The 20,246-nt window shown below is 38.2% G+C and overlaps 1 protein-coding gene across 1 annotated transcript in view; it reads left to right on the top strand.

Annotated features, from left to right (window-relative positions):
• The window catches only part of TRPM3 (transient receptor potential cation channel subfamily M member 3), a 452,616-nt gene that overhangs the window by 289,036 nt on the left and 143,334 nt on the right, over positions 1–20,246 (top strand). Inside the window, exons 2-3 of the mRNA XM_075078767.1 lie at positions 13,199–13,278; positions 13,921–14,125. Of these exons, the coding sequence (XP_074934868.1) occupies positions 13,199–13,278; positions 13,921–14,125 (285 nt within the window). The remainder of the gene's footprint in view (positions 1–13,198; positions 13,279–13,920; positions 14,126–20,246) is intronic.

Below are 20,246 nucleotides of genomic sequence, written 5' to 3'. Positions count from 1 at the left end.
AATGTAGGTCACAAAATAATATCTGATCTGAGCCTTTTTTAAAAATATATTGAATTACATAATGCTATAAACATTTGGTGAAGAAAGATACCTAAAAATAGAGCTACAAAATCTTTGTAGTTCTACGAGGGACTGTATAACTGTTTCAGACTTGCTGAACTATGACATTTTAAATATGGTTCTTGCATCATTATACAATTGCACACACTTCCCCCATGACAGCATTGTATGTTCAAAGGATAAGCAAAGTGCATAAAAACAGTTTCTTGTACTGTTCACAATATCTGAAACAGGGTCTATCTGACGGTGTTTCATACTGATCATTCACCCAATGGCTTCACAGATGCTCATATTCCCTAGATGTTTTCAACTTCTTCACTCAAGAGTTATGCAAATATGCTGCAGGTATTACAGCAAAACCATATTTTTATAAGGAAAAAGTATCTATAAGGTATTATGATACTTGTGATTAATTCAGGAATTTAATAATTAGGTTATACTTTAGTTCTGTTTTTCTCATTTATTTCTGGACTAAAACATTGCATTAAGTGGACCATTGAAACTTGGATATTATTTTTCAGGAAAATCAAATGTGGGCAGTCTCTGGGTACTTAGAAAATAAAATTATGCTAACTACACAGCTAAGCCTTGATTATAATAATGTCAAAATATTATAATGCCAAAATCCCTAGGAAATAAAATACTATAATGCCAGACTTGGTAGAAGTGTTTCTAAAAGAAATGTAATTGTTACTGCAGGCAGCAAGTTGTCATTCTCAGAACAGGTTTATAAAAGCCATACTTTGGATTTGCTATGTGTTTGCTAAAGTGACTGGCCACAAGATGTTTTTCACTAATAAAAGATTTTTCTGCCTCCCACCCTCCCCCTCCCCAACAACAAAAGCCAGGAAGAGTTGCATGGGAGACGATCTGTCAGGCAGCATAGGACTTTCTCTGATATTTTCCATTGCATTGTGTCAGAGACAACAGAGGAGAAAGGTCTGCACTGAGAGGAGAGGAATAGCTGTTCATGCAGGGGCATGGAGGGATCCAAACCTTCCAGAGTGGGTTCTGGGGGAAGAGCTGCTGTACTCCTGGCTGCAGGAGTCACTGGGGAGGCCAGAGGGCTGCCCGCTCTTCCCCTGCACACCTCAGTGGTGGGTGCTTCCAGCATCTTTCTGGAAGTTCGTCTTCTCACTTTGTTCTGACCAGACTTAGGCAGGTACAATCAACAAAAGGGAAAAGAAAGCACTACCTTTTGTAATGCATTATGTATCTGAATGCTTTCCCGTTAGTGCTTAGTGCAAATGTCAGTGTAATAGCTGTGACTTGGATGTAAGCTCTCTAGCCTAAAAACTTTTCTTTACTTCCTCCATCCACTTTCATGTTTAGTAAAGGGCAACTTTGAGTCAAAGTCAAAATATCCATTTGACCTAATCTGCTGAGAAAAGTTCTCCTTAGCTCTATTTGACATCAGTATTGAGGCTTGCTAGCATTTTACTCAGTTTGGTTTCAAGTGGTATGTCACTGGTATCGTTTATTAAACTCTTTCTTCCCTTTATTTAAGACTTAGCTAAAGCTGTACATTTGATTTCAGTTCAACATATGACTGAGATGAAAGGTCACAACAGATCACGTAATGAAAAATGACATCTGAAACAAAAAAATATCGGAGCTGTCCTTTATAATGTCATTTGAATGGCAAATCAGAGAAAGCAATATTGTAACTTCATTCAGAATGTGTCCACCATCTCTTCACAAGAACGTGTGTAAACAAGCTAATGTTGATAGCACTGTTGTCAATGCCACAATTTGGCTATCAGACACTAAATGATACATGGGGCTGACAGAAGCCTAAAACATACCTTTCTGTTATTTGATGTTTCCTAGGGCAGAAATCAGCAAAATCTGGTGCATAAAGTACTGGAAAAAGAGAAGTAGGAAACACAGGTTATAGGACGGAAAATGAAACAGCTACATACATATAGGATGTGTGCACTTTAGTACCCGTGTTTTGTATAATAAAGCTGGCAAGAACGGTCCAGGAGGGTACCCCTCCTACCTTCCAGCACAGTCTGCACACACTGATGAATCTGACATGAAGACAGTTACAAGAATAGCTTAGAGATCCTGACTGAAGTTCTACCAGAATTTGGGGACCAAGTTCTCCATCTCGCATGGTGTGTTTACAGCCTGGAATCCATGCTTTACTTCCATGTTTTGGTGGTGTTAGTGCTCTAAATGGTTTCCATACCAGTGCTGATTGTGTATTTCCATGCATGGAGTACAGGATTTTTGTGATACCCAGGAAAATCTTTTAAAAAGTGAATAACCTGTGTTGGTAATAGCTCATCAGAGAAGAGGACATACCTTGCAGCTGTGCTGTAAAGATAAGTTCTGTAGGTTCTGCCATATTGTTCTCCAGACTAGAGCAGGATTAAGCTAGTGCCAGAGTTCAGTGAATTAGAGTAAACCACAGTTTGTTGGCGATTGCTGTCCCATGATAATGGTGTCTCTGAAAGACTGTGCTGAGTGTTGTAGTCATTTCAGCCCTCTGGGATTGTCTCCCGTGCACTAAAGCTTTGGAGTCTTAAAGTGATTGAAGCAGTGTTTACAGTCGCTTTCCCACACCCAGTTCTGGTGTCTGTTCCTATACCTAAAGATTTTTTCTTCTTTTTAACCAGGGTCGGACATAAAGGGTGAAGAAACTACAAAATTGCTTTCATGTTGATGGGTTCATTATGTGAGATTTCCCATAAAAAGAAGCTACATTAATAAGTTTTGTGGCTCTTGAAAATTTTGGCATTTCTTTCTTTCACAGTGGCAGTGATCGCTACAAGTCCTCTATGCTATCTTTAGAGTGTTACTATGCCCTGTCTTGTTGAACTAGTCATCTATTTTTACTGCTCCCACATTCTTCTGTCGTTTTCCATCCCAAGAGTGATCACTTGATTTGGCAACACTTTACAATTTTACATAACAAATTAAGGAAGTGTTCACAAAGGGTCTCTTTATGAAGCTCTTAATGGAGACTTTTGGAAAAATAGGCATGGAACTTGCATTATTAGGGAAAAAAAGGTAGAGAAAAGATGTGCCTATTTGGGGGAATCATCTACTGTGAGCAAATTTCTTTCAGTTTATGCTTTGGACGTCTAATGTAATTTCGTATCTTACCAGTTTCTAGTTATTTCTTAATGTATTAAATATTTATCCATTTGATCTGCCTTTGCATTTTCTGAAATGTATCTTTTGTAGTTTCTATCCTTGCAGAAATCTGTGTCCTGCTACTTCTGCAGTGAAGGTCCACTACTCTACACAGAGGTACTTTAAGACAAAAACAAGAAACTTGAACAGGAAGTCCCAGTTTATGTCTAACAACCTTGAATATCTCAAAAAATGTCACATTAGTCCAGCATATCTCGTAGCAAACTACTGGGCTGGATTTGTTTTCTCTTTAAAATGCAGACAATATAAATAAATTTCCATTGGAGAATGGAAAACATAAGTATCAACCTGAAATATTTCCATAATATTTTATCCCTGCTTCCTATGAGATGTTGGTCTATCAGCCTGGCTACATGCAAAGAACAAGTACATTTACAATTTTTTCTATGTCTGTAAAAAGCTACAGCTATGAAGACTTGACAGAAAGAATACCTGCTTCCAGATCTCTACTGGTTGCTGCTAAAGTCCACTTGAAATTATTAGACCAAAGAGATAATAGAATTTAGACTGCATTGTTAAATCTTCCTATGTGATTTGAAACCAGTTCAATTTTTTCTAAGTTAATGCAAATTCCACTTGACTCTATCTGCTTAATGATGTGACATAATCAGAAATTGTAACATGTTTCATTGCAGTATATGCAACTTGGGCAGTACAATTATTGTCAGAAGAAAGCACAGTGCTGTTAGTTTATTCCAGATCAGACAACTGACATTATCAGGTCTGAATAATAAGGGCTCATATAATTCAAAATCACGTAGTTCCAAAATGCCAAATTCCAACAGAATTAAGAATTTCTTAATTCAGAATTAAGAATTAATTAATTAATTCTTAATTCAGAATTAAGAATTTCCCTTTATGACACAGAAAACCTAAAAAGCACCACAGCTACACCAGACTGTGCTGCCAGGGTGAGAGATGCTTCTCCTTGGACTTTTTTGTTCTGTGTCTATGCTATGCCAAGCAAAATGGAGGACGGGAGTTATGAACAGGACTGTGCAGAGACGGCAGCATCATGCTTGCCCTTGGTTTGTTGACGAACATGGTTTCAGTCAGGATGAGCCATAGGAAATACCTAGATTCGAGGAGTCATCAGGAGAAGAGAAGGGAGGAGATGGTGAAGAAGCACAAAGGGGTGTAGAGAGGGAAAAGATGATGCTCTGCCCAAAAGAAACATCCTCTGGTGTTTTGCCTTCTGGGTGTTTCAGTGTGCAGATTGAATTTTTCCCTTTTTCAGCTAAGCGAAGATTCCCTTCTTTTGCATCTGAGGAAAATATGATTTTGGTTCAGCAGAAAAGGAGGGAGACAAGAGCTGATCAGCAGTGTTGCCTCATCTCTTATAACTGATTCTTCTCGTTCCATTTCTCCAAAACAGTGTCTGGAGGAAGGCTAGAAGGTGGTGAAACCAGGACCTCAACCAAGGCATTCTAGCAAAGGGTGCCTGTGGGGCTGCATTATGCAGGGGGCTCAAGAGGGACTTGTAAATAACTTCAGGGGTGGAAGATGAGATGAAATCTGAACAGCAGTGTATAACTGGTCTGTTTGAATGTTTAGGCTTTGGGAACGTCTGGAATTCCAATGCCTTCAGGCCCTTTCATACAATTATGTACAATTTAATTTTAGTTGCTTTATCAGCTCAGCACCCACACAGTGGCTAGCAAAACCATGTCACTCTAATGAAAGAGCAGACAATGTTATAGCTGTCATACGTCTGTGGGGTAGAATGAGCAATTAAAAAATCAAGTAGTTCAGACCAAAATTAGATTCAGTGCAAAACTCCTACATGTGCATTTTAACCTCATGATTTTTTATTAGACAGCAATGAGATCAGTCTTAATGTGAAGGTTATTTTCTTTCCTTAATTTGAGGAGTTAGGAATAATGTTCCATGTTTTTAGAAGCCAAAAACCAAGTTTAATACTTTAAAAGGTAGATAGTCTGCTAGTGCTGAATGGCAGAAAAATATTTCCTGTATATTATACTTTCCAGTTATGTATGTGCACTTCTGTGATATCATGTTTCATTATGATTTGTTAAGCTACATTTGACATAAATTAGAACGTCATAGAGGTGCATTGCTATTCTGTCAGATTTTGATTAAAACAGCTTGAGTTTTATAGCAGATTTTTACAATAAATATTATAAATTCTGTACTACACCGGAGTGAAATATTGGGTTATGCTAGACACTTCTGTGAAAATATTACCACAGTGCTCAGCAGTGGTTGTCAAGAAAACCAAATCAATTTTTTATAGGAATTGCTAGGGAAGAAATATATATCAAAACCGTGAATGTCCACTTGCCACAATACAATCTGTAGCTCACCTTTGGTGCACAGTTCTGGTTCCTCCAAGAGGAAGGATAAAATTAACTGGAAGAGGTTTGGAGAATGGCAGCAAGGATGATAAAAGGTAACAAATGGTTTCTATGTGAGGAAATACTTGGTAAATGGTTAATCTGGGAAAAAAAAATGTATCTTTAAAACCATGACTGGTATGAAGATGATGGTTGGGAACTTACTGTTCACTGCCTCTTACAGTAATACACATCATGGGAAAGTATAAGGAGTCATGTTCAAAACAAACATAAGGAACCGATTCCCCCTGCAGCAGGGAGAAGGATCTTAAGGATGCTGAAAGTTTGCATGAAATCAGCAGACAAGTTTTTGGAGGAAATCCTGTGGAGGGTTACAAACACACAGAAATCGAAACAGGGCATGAAGTCCATGAGCAAAAAATAGTTGGTAGCTGAGGAACTATTAGGAAAGAGTGTTATACACATTTGAAATGTTTTTCCTTTTTTCTAGCACCTATTTATGGCCCTTGTAGAGACAGGATAGTGGACTAAATGAACTCATCATCTGATCAAGTAGGGTTCTCTTGCTAGAGATGGTTTATTTACTTATTTAAACAACTTTAACCTCACAGTAAATTTGGTGAAATCATAAATATTTCTCCAAAGAAACATCATGAATTAAGTCAATAGATATATTTCTTCTGCTCATATGCCAGTACTCATAAGAAGGAAATTGGGGAACTTTTTGAAAGTGTTCTTTACAATATATCCTTCATTTTAATAAGCTTTTCTTTAAAATATTCCCCTTGCACTTCTACTGGTCTTGAGGAGGTCTGTAGGAGCCTGGATGTCTACACCAATTCTTAGATCTAATCATTCTCCCTTGTTCTTTCTGAAATGTCTGTTAATCTTTCCAGTTAATTTATCAATAGCATGGATAATAATGGCTGGTCACATAGGCTTGGTCTATACAATCTTCTGTAAATATATAAAGCATCAACACAAATTTGCATAACAGCATTAAGAGAGACATACAATTTTCATTTCTGTTACTGTGAAGTGAGAACAATGACAGATATAATGCTTAAAATCATAAACTATTGAGTGAAAAGTTCCTGATTATTTTTAAATTACTTTATTTCTTCTAAGTACTGTATAAAAATTACATCTGGTAAGCAATGCTAATAGATAAATTCTGTAATGTACTGTAGTAATAAATGACTGCATTCTATGCCCTCCTACTCTGTACTGAATACAACTTGATTTTCAAGACAATTCAACATTGTTCTTGGAACAACTCTGATGATAAAGCATTTGGGAAATCAGTTAGAAGAACAAAATGTACAGAAGTACAGCTCTAGTGGATATAGGGCTGATGGATAGCCTCTAAGATGCTACTGATAATAAACGCCTGTTAGAAAATGAAACATTTTAGGACAGTCTAGTGATCCCTATCTTAATGTCCAGAGAGGTCAATTCCTGATGCTTCAAGCAAGACATAAAAGCCTTATAGTGCTTATAATAGGGAAACTCTGAAAGGAGGGGTAGAAATTTGGCTTGAGGTTATTTTGAAGCATTGCCATCCTTTGTACTAATCTAGCTATAGAAGTTGACAGATACAGAGTCTTTACTCGGAGACAGTGGGATTTGCAAAAGTGCCCATTTGATTAAGGAGCACTAATCGCATCAGCTTGCAATAGCATTGGTGCAGTTCAGTCACCAGATGCTCCTGCAAATCCTAGCTGTAATTTGCTTCAGTAATACTCCATTGCCTGTCCAGCTGCTCTGCCCAGCTGCAAGGTAGAGAAAGGCTTTTAACAATACCTCTCTTGCCCCAGCGAAACCTGTCTTATAACCTGGTTACTTGTTGGAGATAAAGTTCTGCTGTGCCACTGAAATTGCAGGTTTCTAAACTTGTCACTCTTGGTGCTCTTCTTAAAATAATTTTATTTCAGAGATCAGCAGTTAAGCACCCCCGCTACATGATATGTTAAAATCTGCCAGAATTTATCTTCCTGAAAAATTCCTGCTCTTGGTTAGTTTTTAATACTTGCTCTCCTCTTTTATGAGGAGTCAATACTGAGCTCATTGCTAACTGCTGTTTGAGCGTTCATTTCATTAACAGTGAGCCGGGTTGAAAATGTAAATAATATGCATGTTTATAGCATTAAATGTACAGCATCCACATCTCTGGAAGCAATATTTTGTAGTTGCACCTTATTGAAAAAATCAGCTATCTCTGCTCATTGGCTGTTTCTTTACTACTCCTCAAACTAAAGAAGTATCTATGGCACTGGTAGTTTCATTGCCAGAGAGTCACAACATTAACACATCTTTAAATGAAGTATGGCAAAACCAGTTGTAATTGCCTGTAGCATCAGTGGCATATGCCAACTCTACCTAAGACCCTATCTAGAAAACATCCTTCACAGTGCCACAGGGTGACATATGTGAATGTGTATAACATAACTGTCGTTGCTTCTGTTGACTTCTTAAGATGAAAGATGTGCCTTCTGCCCCAGGTTACTTTGCAAGCTGAAACTTGAATCCAGGAACAATCTCCAGAATCTTGCGAAGTCCAGGTAGTGAAGTTTCACTTCGAAGTCAGATTTGGATTCTTACTCAGTTATGTCAATCTTGTGAAATCTTTCCTTTCCCCCCCTCACTCTTTCTCCACCAAACCAAATACCCTTGTGTTAAAATGCAAGCAGTCTTTTCCCACTGACTCCCCAGTCATTTTCTTTACCTCACTGAGCTGTTTATTAGCTGCTATCTTGACACTGCAACTTCCTCTACCTTTGCTGTTCTCCACAGACCATCTTAGGTCTGATCCTCTGCTAAAGAGATCTCATAAGATACGAAAATGGTCTCTGTTGCTCTAAACCATGTGGTAGAGAAATCTCACATATATGTGCATACAGAGTGTGTATATGTATGTACTTCAGATATACATTACATACAAAACACATGTAGATATTTTACACAAAAAACTCAGGCAAGAGAGAATTAAAATCTCATGGATTACCCGGTGCTACTCTGGCTTCTCAATGTGTGTGATGGTATAAGAAGTTTAGAAGTTGATGCATATGCTCAGCCGTGCCCATCCTGGGCCCATCAAGGCTAGTGTACATGCAGAATAGTTTAGTGCTTGTGTATTCATCAGTGCAAGGGTGGGCAGAATGTTTTCCATGCATGCAGCCTTATTGAAAAGGAAAGGAGGGTATGTATGCATATGTAGGAGTAGAGAGGAATTCATCCAAACGTGGTGGGGGGAAGGGAGGGCAGGAAGAGTAAAAATATTTTATATTTGGAAAACTCTTGAAATAAGTCACTGAACACATACATTTGCTATGCAGTAAAAAAAAAATCTAAGTGCTGTTCATATGAAAAGGTTGTTCTTCAGTGTTGGTTTCAAGAAGGTACATTAAAGAAGTAGTCCCCAAATTTGTAAACATTCAAGTTGTGCTTTAAATTACTAACTTTTAATTAAGCTGAAAACAATGCAGTTGCTTGTCTCTGAAAGATAAAGGTTTATGTTTATGACTTTCTAAAAAGTTACATTTACTACAGTACAGCAATTGTGGTGAGAAACAGTGACAAATCTCAGTTTTTGAAAAATGCCATTGTTGATTAGTTGCAATATATTTCAACTGCGTATAGATTTCTCAGAGTTACCCAATAAACACACTGTTTTCATGCTTTGGAGATTAACAGTCTCTCTTGTGTCCTCAGGTTCTTTCCAGCTTAGTACACTGTTTCTTTTGAAGGATTTGTTTTCCTGGGTTGAACTTAAGAACCCAGAGCACCTTATCACACTTTCACAAGCTCTCTCTCTAAGGGGGAAAGAAGAGGGGGAAAAGAAGTCCGTCAAGGATTGTGCCAATTAAATCCAAGCTCTCAGGGGATTTGTTTTTCTTTTGGCATCAGATTAGGTGTTCAAACAGTCGTTCAAAAAAGCAGTGTTGTGGGGCTGCGGGTTAGTGTCCACCAAACCCTTGACAAGACTAATCCCACAGCAGCACATTCCTAGCAGCTAATGGGTACAAGGGCTTCGCTTGCTCTCACATCTCTGCACTGTGGATGGACTGAGTGCCTTGTTTGGGGGGCGGTCGCAAAGGTGTTATTAGTGATGACCAGCCGCAGAGAAGTGTGGACAGCGTGTTTGCTCCGGGACAGATTTAAACACCAAGTTTGATGTTCAGGTAAAGAAAAGGGGAAAAAATGTCCTTGGTGGGATTTTGCAGCTAGTTAATAAAGATAGAGACTTAACCTAGAGAGCTAAGCTATGAGTAAACTAAATCCAAGTATGGCATGTATTTTAGCATGAATTTACTGTGGACTTTAAATTGTCTGATGAACTAATACCAAAGAAGTGTTTATGAAATAAAAGAAAGAGAAGCTTCTTGCTCTACTATTCTTGAAAATACTGTGCTATACTTTTCTAAACTTTGTACTACTTTATTAATTCACATTATAAATGAGTTTAATGCAGGCTGTTTTGTTATAAATGTGTTCATTTCCTCAAGTTATTCTAATTTTGTTTTAAAGACTCTATGGCAAGTAACAATTTCTTATACCTCTGAACCTTATATTTCATTGCAGATTATTTCTGTCACAGAAAGATAACTGGCATGGGGCAGTGAAACCAGCTGCTTTTTTTTAGTTTGGAAGGACAAGGAATTATGAACTGAGTAAATAGTGTATCTTGGCATTATTACTCTTTTTGGCAGGATAGTATACTTTTTGAGATCGAAAAGCTGGAAAGTATTTTCACCTGATGTGAATAAAGGACTTGTTAGATTATACTATTTTTTTTCCAATTTTACGTTTGAAGAAGTTGATGAAAATTCAAATGCAAATTATTATTATCTTTAACATAGCGCAATTTCTCTTCTACCTGCAAAGACAGTATGAGACAGAGTAGGAAAACAAATTTTAAATGTCAGCATCTTGGTTTCGAAAGCCTGCTTGTACACCTAAGGAAGAAAGTTTTCAGTGAAATACCTGTTATGGCACCTTTTTGTATTTGATCTTGAGGCTGAGAGAAATTGAATTAGTAGCAACCCTTAGAAAAGCTACATTAGGACTATGTAGTAAGTAAATTCACCAAGGTAAATTGTTTGCAGTAAAGTATGCAAAATTTATGAAATTTAATAAAGGATATGTATAGGGAGTCTTGGCAACATTAATGATAATTATATGCTATGTAAGCTCGGCAGCAGGAGCTGATTTTGGATGCTAGGAAGAAAAGTTAGCTTATAAAAGTTTTTCATGCTTTTTAGAGAAGATAAAGGCTATTGCAAGCATGTATTTAGTGTTAAAACACACAAGCATACGATGAAACTGGCATTATTCCATAAGTGTTCCTTTTTTTGTCAGAAAGTTACTGTGTTTATATGTATACACACACAACAAAGGAGATTCATAAATCTACAGCTTCTTATCAGTGTGTGTCTTCTTAAGGCAATATAGAAAGCTTGGGGGAGAAATTTCAAGAATGTGTGGTCCATACAGTAAAGTATGTAATTTCAAATGTTAGCATTGCAATACCTGGATAAAAATTGTAACTTCCTTTCTTTATAACCTTAACAAAAAGAAAAACCTCAGTTTCCTCCACATACTTTATTTCAAAAGTTCTGCAGTACTAAGGTCAAATGAAGTTCATCAAGTTAACTCTGGATGCCTTGACAGTTCTAGAAAGTGAGTTTATAAAAAGCCTTTCTTTGCCTGAAAAGATCACTAAACTGAGAAACTGCCTAATGGTGCACTAGACGCTAAGCTAATTTGAATGTATAATATTCTAGGTTGTTGTTGATGGTGATGATTATTATTGTTAATGCCTGCATCATAGGCTTGTAAGCATGTAGAAGTTATAATAAATTAGAACTTCAAGGTAATCTCTCCAATGTCAAGTATAAACTTTTTATTTTTTCAGAATTTATGTCTGTCTTTTGCTTAAACATGAAACAAACCTTGAACCACATTTTATGATGTATTAACTTTGTGTTTGCTACAGTAATGAGAAACAATCACAGTTCTGTTTAATGTTTTTAATAGACTTTTCTTTGTCCTAACTGTAAAAGTAATGTTACAATGTCTGCTATTCCTACAAAATATGAAGTATAGCATATAGCAAACAAAAATGCAAGTAGAGCAAAGATAAAATATTGTTACTTAACATGAGTTACCACTAGATCCCATAAGGGATTATATTCTGTGAAAAAGGCAAAAGAAAAACTTTTTATGTACTGAGAGTGATAAGTAATGAATGTAGCTAGAAATTGTTATTATGGTACATTATAGTTTAGACTAGTGACATTCACTGACCCCAAGAAATTTCCACAGTTCACACTGATTTTCAAAAGTCCCAGAAACATAGGTTTCTGGGTTTATATGTAAAAAACAGGATACAGACTGAGTTGGCAAAAAGATAACATTTGATAGTCAGTAAGGTAATATTAATAAAGTTAATACTTAGGTTAACTCTCTAATCTTACACAGTAAAAGATAACATTAGTTAGGTAATGTTACAAAGGCAATTTCATATTTTCTCTTTTTATAGAGGCAAGATGCTCGGATTTCCTTTAAATTATCTAAAGCTCATTTCATATTACTTAACTCTCAGATAGCTTTGTCATAGTTCATAGTTTATCATTCTGTTTATGCTGTGCAATTAAATAGGTAATTTTATTATTTAAATACATTTTATAAAATTTACCTGTTTGATATTGATTTTGAGAGGTAAGTTTCAACTCATCTCCTTATTAAATTGAATAGTTGAATCGTGTCTGGTGGAATCTTTTAGACAGCATGCCAGAATTCATATTATATGAAGTGAGGACTGTCTAAATAATTAAAAATATTTCAGAACTCTGAAAGTCTCTTACTTTTTTGTTTTGGGTTTTTTTCTTTCCTACCAATCTATATTTCTTTTAGAAAAGATCTCCTGTGTATCCAGCGATTAAGGCTATGCTGAGGGAAATAATTTGCTTTTCTGTGAATATGTAAGGGAAGATCTTGGGTGTTATGAACAGGCATAACTTCACTGAACTCAGTCAGTTTTAGAGGTTACATCAGGTCATTTGACTCTTAATCTATCAAAGTTTTTTGTGTCTCATTTCAGAAACAGATTTTTTTTTTCTTTTCATTAAGGTGTCCACATATGAAACTGTATTTTCTGGCTCCATGTTAAACAGCACTCTCAATAGTTGCATAAGAAATTGCATTGGAAACATAGTGTTATAGGTCTTATTGTGAGATATTTATTTTCTAGTGTCTGAGATATTTTTTTTAATTACAGCTGTCTTAGCTTTATCACTAAAATGGAAATAGATTTTAATTGTTTTTAATGAATAGGTGTGTTTTTTCTCTACCATGCAGAAAGCTTTACAATTTGAATTAATTCTTCTCCAGTGATTCCTGCTATAAGCATATAGATGACAGCATCAAAGTCATCTGGCAAGTGAATATGTAAACAATCTTAAGAGCTTGTGTTGGGTGCTTACCTCTAGAGGGGAACCACAGTTCCAATGAAAGATGTTTGCTCTGTGCAAAATGTACACTGCGTATCTGCACAGTCAGTGAAGTTTTCTTTTACGTTTGAAGCTTCTCTCCAGTTGTACTGTAAATTGTGTTTAATAAACAAACAGAGCTCAAAGCAGTTCCTTTCTCTTTTTTAGGCCCAGAAATCATGGATAGAAAGAGCATTTTACAAGAGAGAGTGTGTTCATATCATACCCAGCACCAAAGACCCCCATAGGTAACTGCATGCTACTTATATGAAAAATGAAAGTTAATTACAAGAAAATGTCTATATATATGTTGCATACATATGTATATGGATAGAAACAGTTTGTAAAGATTTATTTGATCAGAGGGTGGCTGAATCTGGAGTTATGGATTCCTGTGGGCACTATTTGTATGCATTTCAAAACTTATTTAATGAAAAAAAAAAAAAGATAAATCAAGCATCTATGTATAATTTCCATATCTTCTTAGTTCAATATTCAGTGCCTTGAATATTTACCTAAATTGGATGCATGACACACAATACAGTCAAAAGAAAATAATTGCAATGAACTACCAGTTTAAAATATGTGCTAGTCCATGCAAAAGCTGATTATTTGGCCTAGTGTCATCTGAAGACAGTAGAAAATGTTCTTTAACTTCACTTTGTACACATTTAGAACAAAGCAGGATTTTATGGAAATAAAGTAAACAAGATTGAAGAAAGAGAAGGTAATATTTGTATTATATTGCTCCCACAAGTAGAGGCTTTAGATAGCAGGAATGTGGTCAGCAGAGTTGAAAAAGGAGGGGTTTTTTAAGATCTGTAAGCCATTTAAGATAGTTTGTTTCCATGTTTGGTTTACTCAAGTTTTCTGTTTGTTTAATGTCATAGATGTTGCTGTGGGCGTCTAATAGGTCAGCACGTTGGACTGACTCCAAGCATCTCCATTATTCAGAATGAGAAAAATGAAAGCAGGCTTACCCGCAATGACATCCAGTCGGAGAAGTGGTCCATCAGCAAGCACACGCAGCTCAGCCCGACGGACGCTTTTGGAACCATTGAGTTCCAAGGAGGAGGCCACTCCAATAAAGCCATGGTAACCCTGTTTTTCTCTTAGATAAATAGTGCTGCTATCTCAAAAAAGGCATTCACAAAGAATAAACAGCATTCTTTCTTAACTTCACTTTAAATATTACTTAGCATAAGACTGTACCATATGTTTTTATGTATCATGTACCAAAGAATTTGTGAACAGAGTTAACTGTAAAAGCTGGAGTGCAGCATAAGAGGGTCTGCCTTTATGAAGACTGAATACATGCTGATGTGCTGCTATCTCAATTTTCTTCCAATGGCTAGCCATTCCTCTTTTTCTGAATAACTTGAGAATTCAGCTGTAGTTTCCCATTACTGGGTGTGTCTGCAAGGCTGACAAATTTGAAATACACCAAATTTCTTTTAATAGTCCTACAGATATATATCAGAGGATAGACCAGTTAGAGTTATTTGTTCATCTTTCGATAAAATAAGAGGCCGAGTAAGTGTCTAGGATAGGAACTGGGAAATCCCTAGTCTGCCAGATTTCTTTGAGCAAGTCACTTAATCATAATACGATGCTATGGAGCAATACCGAAGTATATTAATTTGAAGCCATTGCTCCACTAAGTTGGAGAGATGTTTTCAGCACCCACGCTAACCCATGCATGGATTTCTTCTATGTGGCATTACATGAAAGGAGGAATCTCTCTGTCTTTATCTAAAATGCAGAACCTGGGACTTTGGGAATGAAAGATGAGCGTGTACCTAGCCCATCGCAGCCAAGACACTGCTTTGAGCATGAGTGAGGGCAGAAGCAGGACCCCTGAGTGCTCTGCAGAATAACCTGCCCAGCAACCCAGTACCATCTTCTTTGCCTGAATTCTTCCCAATAGGTTTCTTAGATCTGTCGTGGTACTAGATGGATAGAGACAATGAAGAGCTCAGGTACTATGCTAGCAAGAGCCGAATATTTTCCTTAGATGATTACACAGGTGCTGGAGATGGAATGATTACTTGAGTGGATGGTTCTGTTCGCCCAGATGGATGGCTTCTTCTGATAGAAACCAGAAAACACTGTTACACCAAGAAACAAATAGAAAATTGATATCACAGATACCTTATGTTCACTTGATAACCAATCAGATAAAAATCTGCAAGGCCATGGCTAGAGAGAGACTCTTGATTCAGTATGACTCTTGTTTAGTGTGAATAAATTGACACTTCCCTCAGCACTGAAGGGAACCAAACCGTGCTGTTGGTATCTTCACAAGGAGTGGGAACAAAACAGAATGCTTTTCACCTAAACTAATAAAGATTTAGAGATATAGTAACCATCATGCTATTAACTGTACAGGGTTACTTTGCATTAAATCTGTCTTTATAAGAAAGGGTAATCACTAGAGCTTTTTGAGTGGTGTCCTTGAAGATCACTGTAAAGCAATAAACTGCCCTGCCCAGCCAAAAGTAGTCTTGGGCAGCCAAAAAATGATGAAGGGTTTAGGGAAGCTATTGATACCAATTTCTCTAGAGGATTTCTGGTCTTTGTTGGGATTCTGGTGTCCTGGCATAGTGCCATAAGAGAGCAGGAGATGCTCCAAGGTGTATGCTGTGTCCTCAAAGAAATATACTTGAAGTAAAGCTGAGGAGATAAAATTGAAGTCAACATGAAGGAAAGAAAAATCTTGTCACAGAGTGCAGTCAAGAAGGAAGAATTCAGAAAAAAAGAAGATAAAAGGGGGTTAAAAATCCAAAAGACCTAAATAGCAAGTTAAAACTTAAGAACGAATGCAGACAAAACATTTTTTTTGCTGGAAGAACTATGGATTCATTTTGACAGTACTAGAATCAGGAAGATAGTTGCATCTGCCATCTATTTATAGTCATTAAACCCCACCTGCAACATGGAAACAACCAAATTCTTAATGAATTGTAGTCTATAAAGGCTCCAGAAAGTCAATCATCCCACTAGTGCTTCAAATAAAACAATTCCTTAAATATCTCTTTAATGGGTGTCCTGCTTGGTTACCACCAATGAGAAAAACATCTTTCGTATGACCAACACACAAATAAGGAGGTTTGCATAACCAGTAATTGTGCATTTTTTTAAAAGGAAACAAAATGAAGAGCTTAGTTACACTATGGTGTGTTTGTCACTGAAAACAGTATGAAGGTGTCCTATTTCCAGCCCCAAACATTATTTTAGGGTAGATTACAGTCGAAAAGCTGCCTGACTAGCTGTTGCCATTTTATTAATAGAAAGAATGAAATTCCTGTCTCTGTATTTACTGGGCACAGGGTCTTTCCCATGACAAATAAAACTTAACAAATCAGAAGCTTTCTGTGCAAGCCAAGATTTTGCTCAGTCAAAGCAACCAACAAATTTTGCCAGGAGAGGAGGGCAAAAAAGAGCATTTAAATTACCTTGAAAAAGCGTGGAAAAAGGAACAAGTACATAATAATCCTTGGAAGTATTCTTGTTTGGGCAACGTATTTTCAAACCCCAAAGCAAAGAAGCTGGAACACCAACAGGGGCAGGAGGAGAGAAAGAAAAAGGAGAAAACATGATAAATGGACATTGCTTCTTTTCTAAAAACATGCTACTTAGTTATTTTCTAGCTACTGGATATCAAATATCACTATAGCATACAAACTGATTTTTGCTGACAATCGCAGTAGGTTAATATTGTGCCTATCGGCTAATAGAACAACCCTATCAAGCAGCAAGATTTAGCAAGCTCACCAGCATCAAGGAAAGCCTCAGGGGAAGAATTTGGCATAAAATTCACCACCTGCTCATTACTCTATTTCCTGAGAGGGATGCCCACAAATGAAAATTATTAAGCAAGAGAAACACAGAACTGAGTATTATTATCCTGACCTGTGCTAACAGCAAAGCTGGTAAATTTTTCTGAGTCAGGCTACAGGGAATGAAATGGGATTTATTAATGGAAACCATAACCTCGGGTTTGCAATTAGGAAACTGTTAGTTAATTAATGGAACAGCTTAGTGCATGTAAGACTGGCAGATAATGATTTCCTCCATTAGAAGTAACAGAATTAGATTTTAATAATTGTCGTGGTTTAACCCTAACCAGCAACTAAGCACTATGCAGCCGCTCACTCACTCCCCCCATCAGTCGGATGGGGGAGAGAATCAGAAGAGTAAAAGCGAGAGAACTCATGGGATGACATAAGAACAGTTTAGCAATTGAAATAAAGTAAAATAGTAGTAGTAGCAATAATAATTATTACTATATATTTTTATATATATAAAAGCAAGTGATGCATGATGCAATGGCTCACCACCCACAAACCGATGCCCATCCCATCCCTGAGCACTGATCACTGCCCCCAGGCCAGCTACCCACAGCTTATATACATCATACATCATGGAATATCCCTCTGGCCAGTTTGGGTCAGCTGTCCTGGCTGTGCCCCCTTTCAGCTTCTTGCGCCCCTGGCAGGGAATGGGAAGCTGAAAATCCTTGACTTAGTGTAAATGCTGCTTACCAACAACTAAAACATAAGTGGGTTTTCAGCATGTTATCAACATCTAGTCATCTATCAACATCAGTGTGTTAGCAACACGTTATCCCTTCCAATCCAAACCATTCTATGATTCTAAACATTATTCTCATACTAAATCCAAAACACAGCATTATACGAGCTACTAGGATGAAAATTAACTCTATCCCAGCCAAAACCAGGACAGTATCCAGCCCTTACTGTATACCATATACATCATGCCCAGGTTTTACACTTTTCCATACATTCCAATTAATCACCACCACTTTTCCTGTCTTTTGGTAATACACACCACAGATATCATTCCCTACATCTATGAGCCATCCATATAAAATGTTTGTTGGTTTCATTCAGTCCATGCCTTTGGGCTCCATCAGTCATAACAGTCTTGCAGGGCAGGAGAGATGGTGTCTGGTGCATGCTGAAATCAGTTCTGGTTCCATCACTGCTGCACTTTGCTTGGTTTCATCAAAGTTCATTCTTCATTAATCTGGGTGATTCTTGCTGTAATACTGTTGATATAGCAACCATAGAAGTGATGATGTACAGAATTATATGGCAATTAATATCATACCATTTGGTTCATTGGCTATTTTCACCTAAAAGCAAATCCCAATGAGGCTTCCCCATCCTTATCACCCACCAAGTGTGTGCAGGTCCTCGAGCAAAACCAATCCCATGAATGGGCTTGCCTTTGCCCAAGGCAGGATTAACCCAGTGTGCCTTCCCCGGTATATTTTTTATGTGCACTACGGGGACTTTATCCCCTTCCAGAGTACGTAAGAGTTCTGACAGGGCAGGTCCAGCTCGATTGGCAGATCTCCTTGTGTTGACTAACCAGGTGCTTTTGCTAAATGTGTATCCCAGTGTTTGAATGTTCCACTCCCCATTGCTCTCAGTGTAGTCTTTAACAGTCCATTGCATTGTTCAATTTTCCCAGAGGCTGGTGCATGATAGGGGTTGTGATGCACCCACTCAGTGCCATGCTCTTTAGCCCAGGTGTCCATGAAGTTGTTTGGGAAATGGGTCCCGTTGTCTGACTCAGTTCTCTCTGGGGTGCCATGTCACCACAGGACTTGTTTTTCCAGGCCCAGGATGGTGTTCTGGGCAGTGGCGTGGGGCACGGGATATGTTTCCAGACAGCTGGTGGTTGCTGCCACCATTATAAGCACATGGCGCTTGCCTTGGCGGTTTTGTGGGAGTGTGATACAGTCAGTCTGCCAAGCCTGCCCATATTTATATTTCAGCCATCGTCCCCCATACTACACAGACTTTACCCACTTCGCTTGTTTGATTGCAGCATGGTTCACATTCATGAATAACCTGTGCAATAGTGTCTATGGTCAAGTCCACCCCTTGATCATGAGCCCATCTTTGTGTTGCATCTCTTTCTTGATGGCCTGAGGTGTCATGGGCCCACCGAGCTAGAAATAGTTCACCCTTATGTTTCCAGTCCAGATCCACCTCAGCCACTTCAATCTTGGCAGCCTGATCTACCTGCTGGTTGTTTTGGTGGCTCAGCTCTTAGGGGTGTGGACGTCTACATGACATACTTTCACAACCATGTTCTCTAGCCAAACAGCAATATCTTGCCAGATGGGTTTACCTCTGTGCTGCCAGTTGCTCTGCTTCCACTGCTGCAGCCACCCTCACGGGGCATTTGCCACCATCCAGGAGTCAGTACAGAGGTAGAGCGCTGGCCATTTTTCTCATTCAATATCCAAAGCCAGCTGGATGACTTTCACCTCTGCAAGCTGACTTCATTCACCTTCTCCTTCAGCAGTTTCTGTGACTTGTCGTGTAGGACTGCATACAGCAGCCTTCCACCTCCAATGCTTTCCCACAAGATGACAGGACCCATCAGTGAGAAGGGCATATTGCTTCTCATTTTCTGGCAGTTTTTTATACAGTGGGGCCTCTTCAGCACACGTTACCTCCTCCTCTGGCAATATTCCGAAATCTTTGCCTTCTGGCCAGTCCATAATCACTTCCAAGATTCCTGGGTGAGTGGGGTTTCCTGTTCAAGCCCATTGGGTGATCAGTGTGATCCATTTACTCCCTTTGAACATCCAGCCCAGCACCAGCAGTCATGCTGCCACTAGGAGCTGTGCTTCAGTACCAACCACTTCCAAACCAGCTCAGATCTCTTCATATGCTGCCAATATCTCTTGCTTTACTGGAGTATAGCAGGCCTTGGATCTTCTGTATCCAAACCCCGTAGGTTGGCCTTGAGTCTCCCCTGGTGCTTTCTGCCAGAGGCTCCAGGTAGGGTTATTCTCCCTGACTGCAGGGTAGAGCACAGTTTTTACATCTTCTCCTGTGCAGACTGGCCCAAGGGCTACTGCATGATTTATCTGCCATCTAATTTGTTCAAAGGCTTGTCGTTGCTCAGGGCCCCATCTGAAATCTTTCTTCTTCCAGGACACTGGATAGAGAGGGCTTATGATTAGTCTGTAATTTTGAATATGCATTCCCCAAAAACCAGCAACTGTTAACAGATATAAATTCCTTAATACCCTCTAGTTAATCTGTTATTATCACAAACCCTTTGTGCCCCACACTTGGTAGCAAAACGGGCTGTCGTTGTTTAATCCCAGCCAGCAACTAAGCACCACACAGCCACTTCCTCACTTCCCAGTCCCGGTGGGATGGAGGAG

Source organism: Phalacrocorax aristotelis, chromosome Z (assembly GCF_949628215.1).
Source record: "Phalacrocorax aristotelis chromosome Z, bGulAri2.1, whole genome shotgun sequence".
NCBI lineage: Eukaryota > Metazoa > Chordata > Aves > Suliformes > Phalacrocoracidae > Phalacrocorax > Phalacrocorax aristotelis.
Note: the sequence above shows the minus strand (reverse complement) of the source record. Positions and strands in the feature narration are given on the sequence as shown.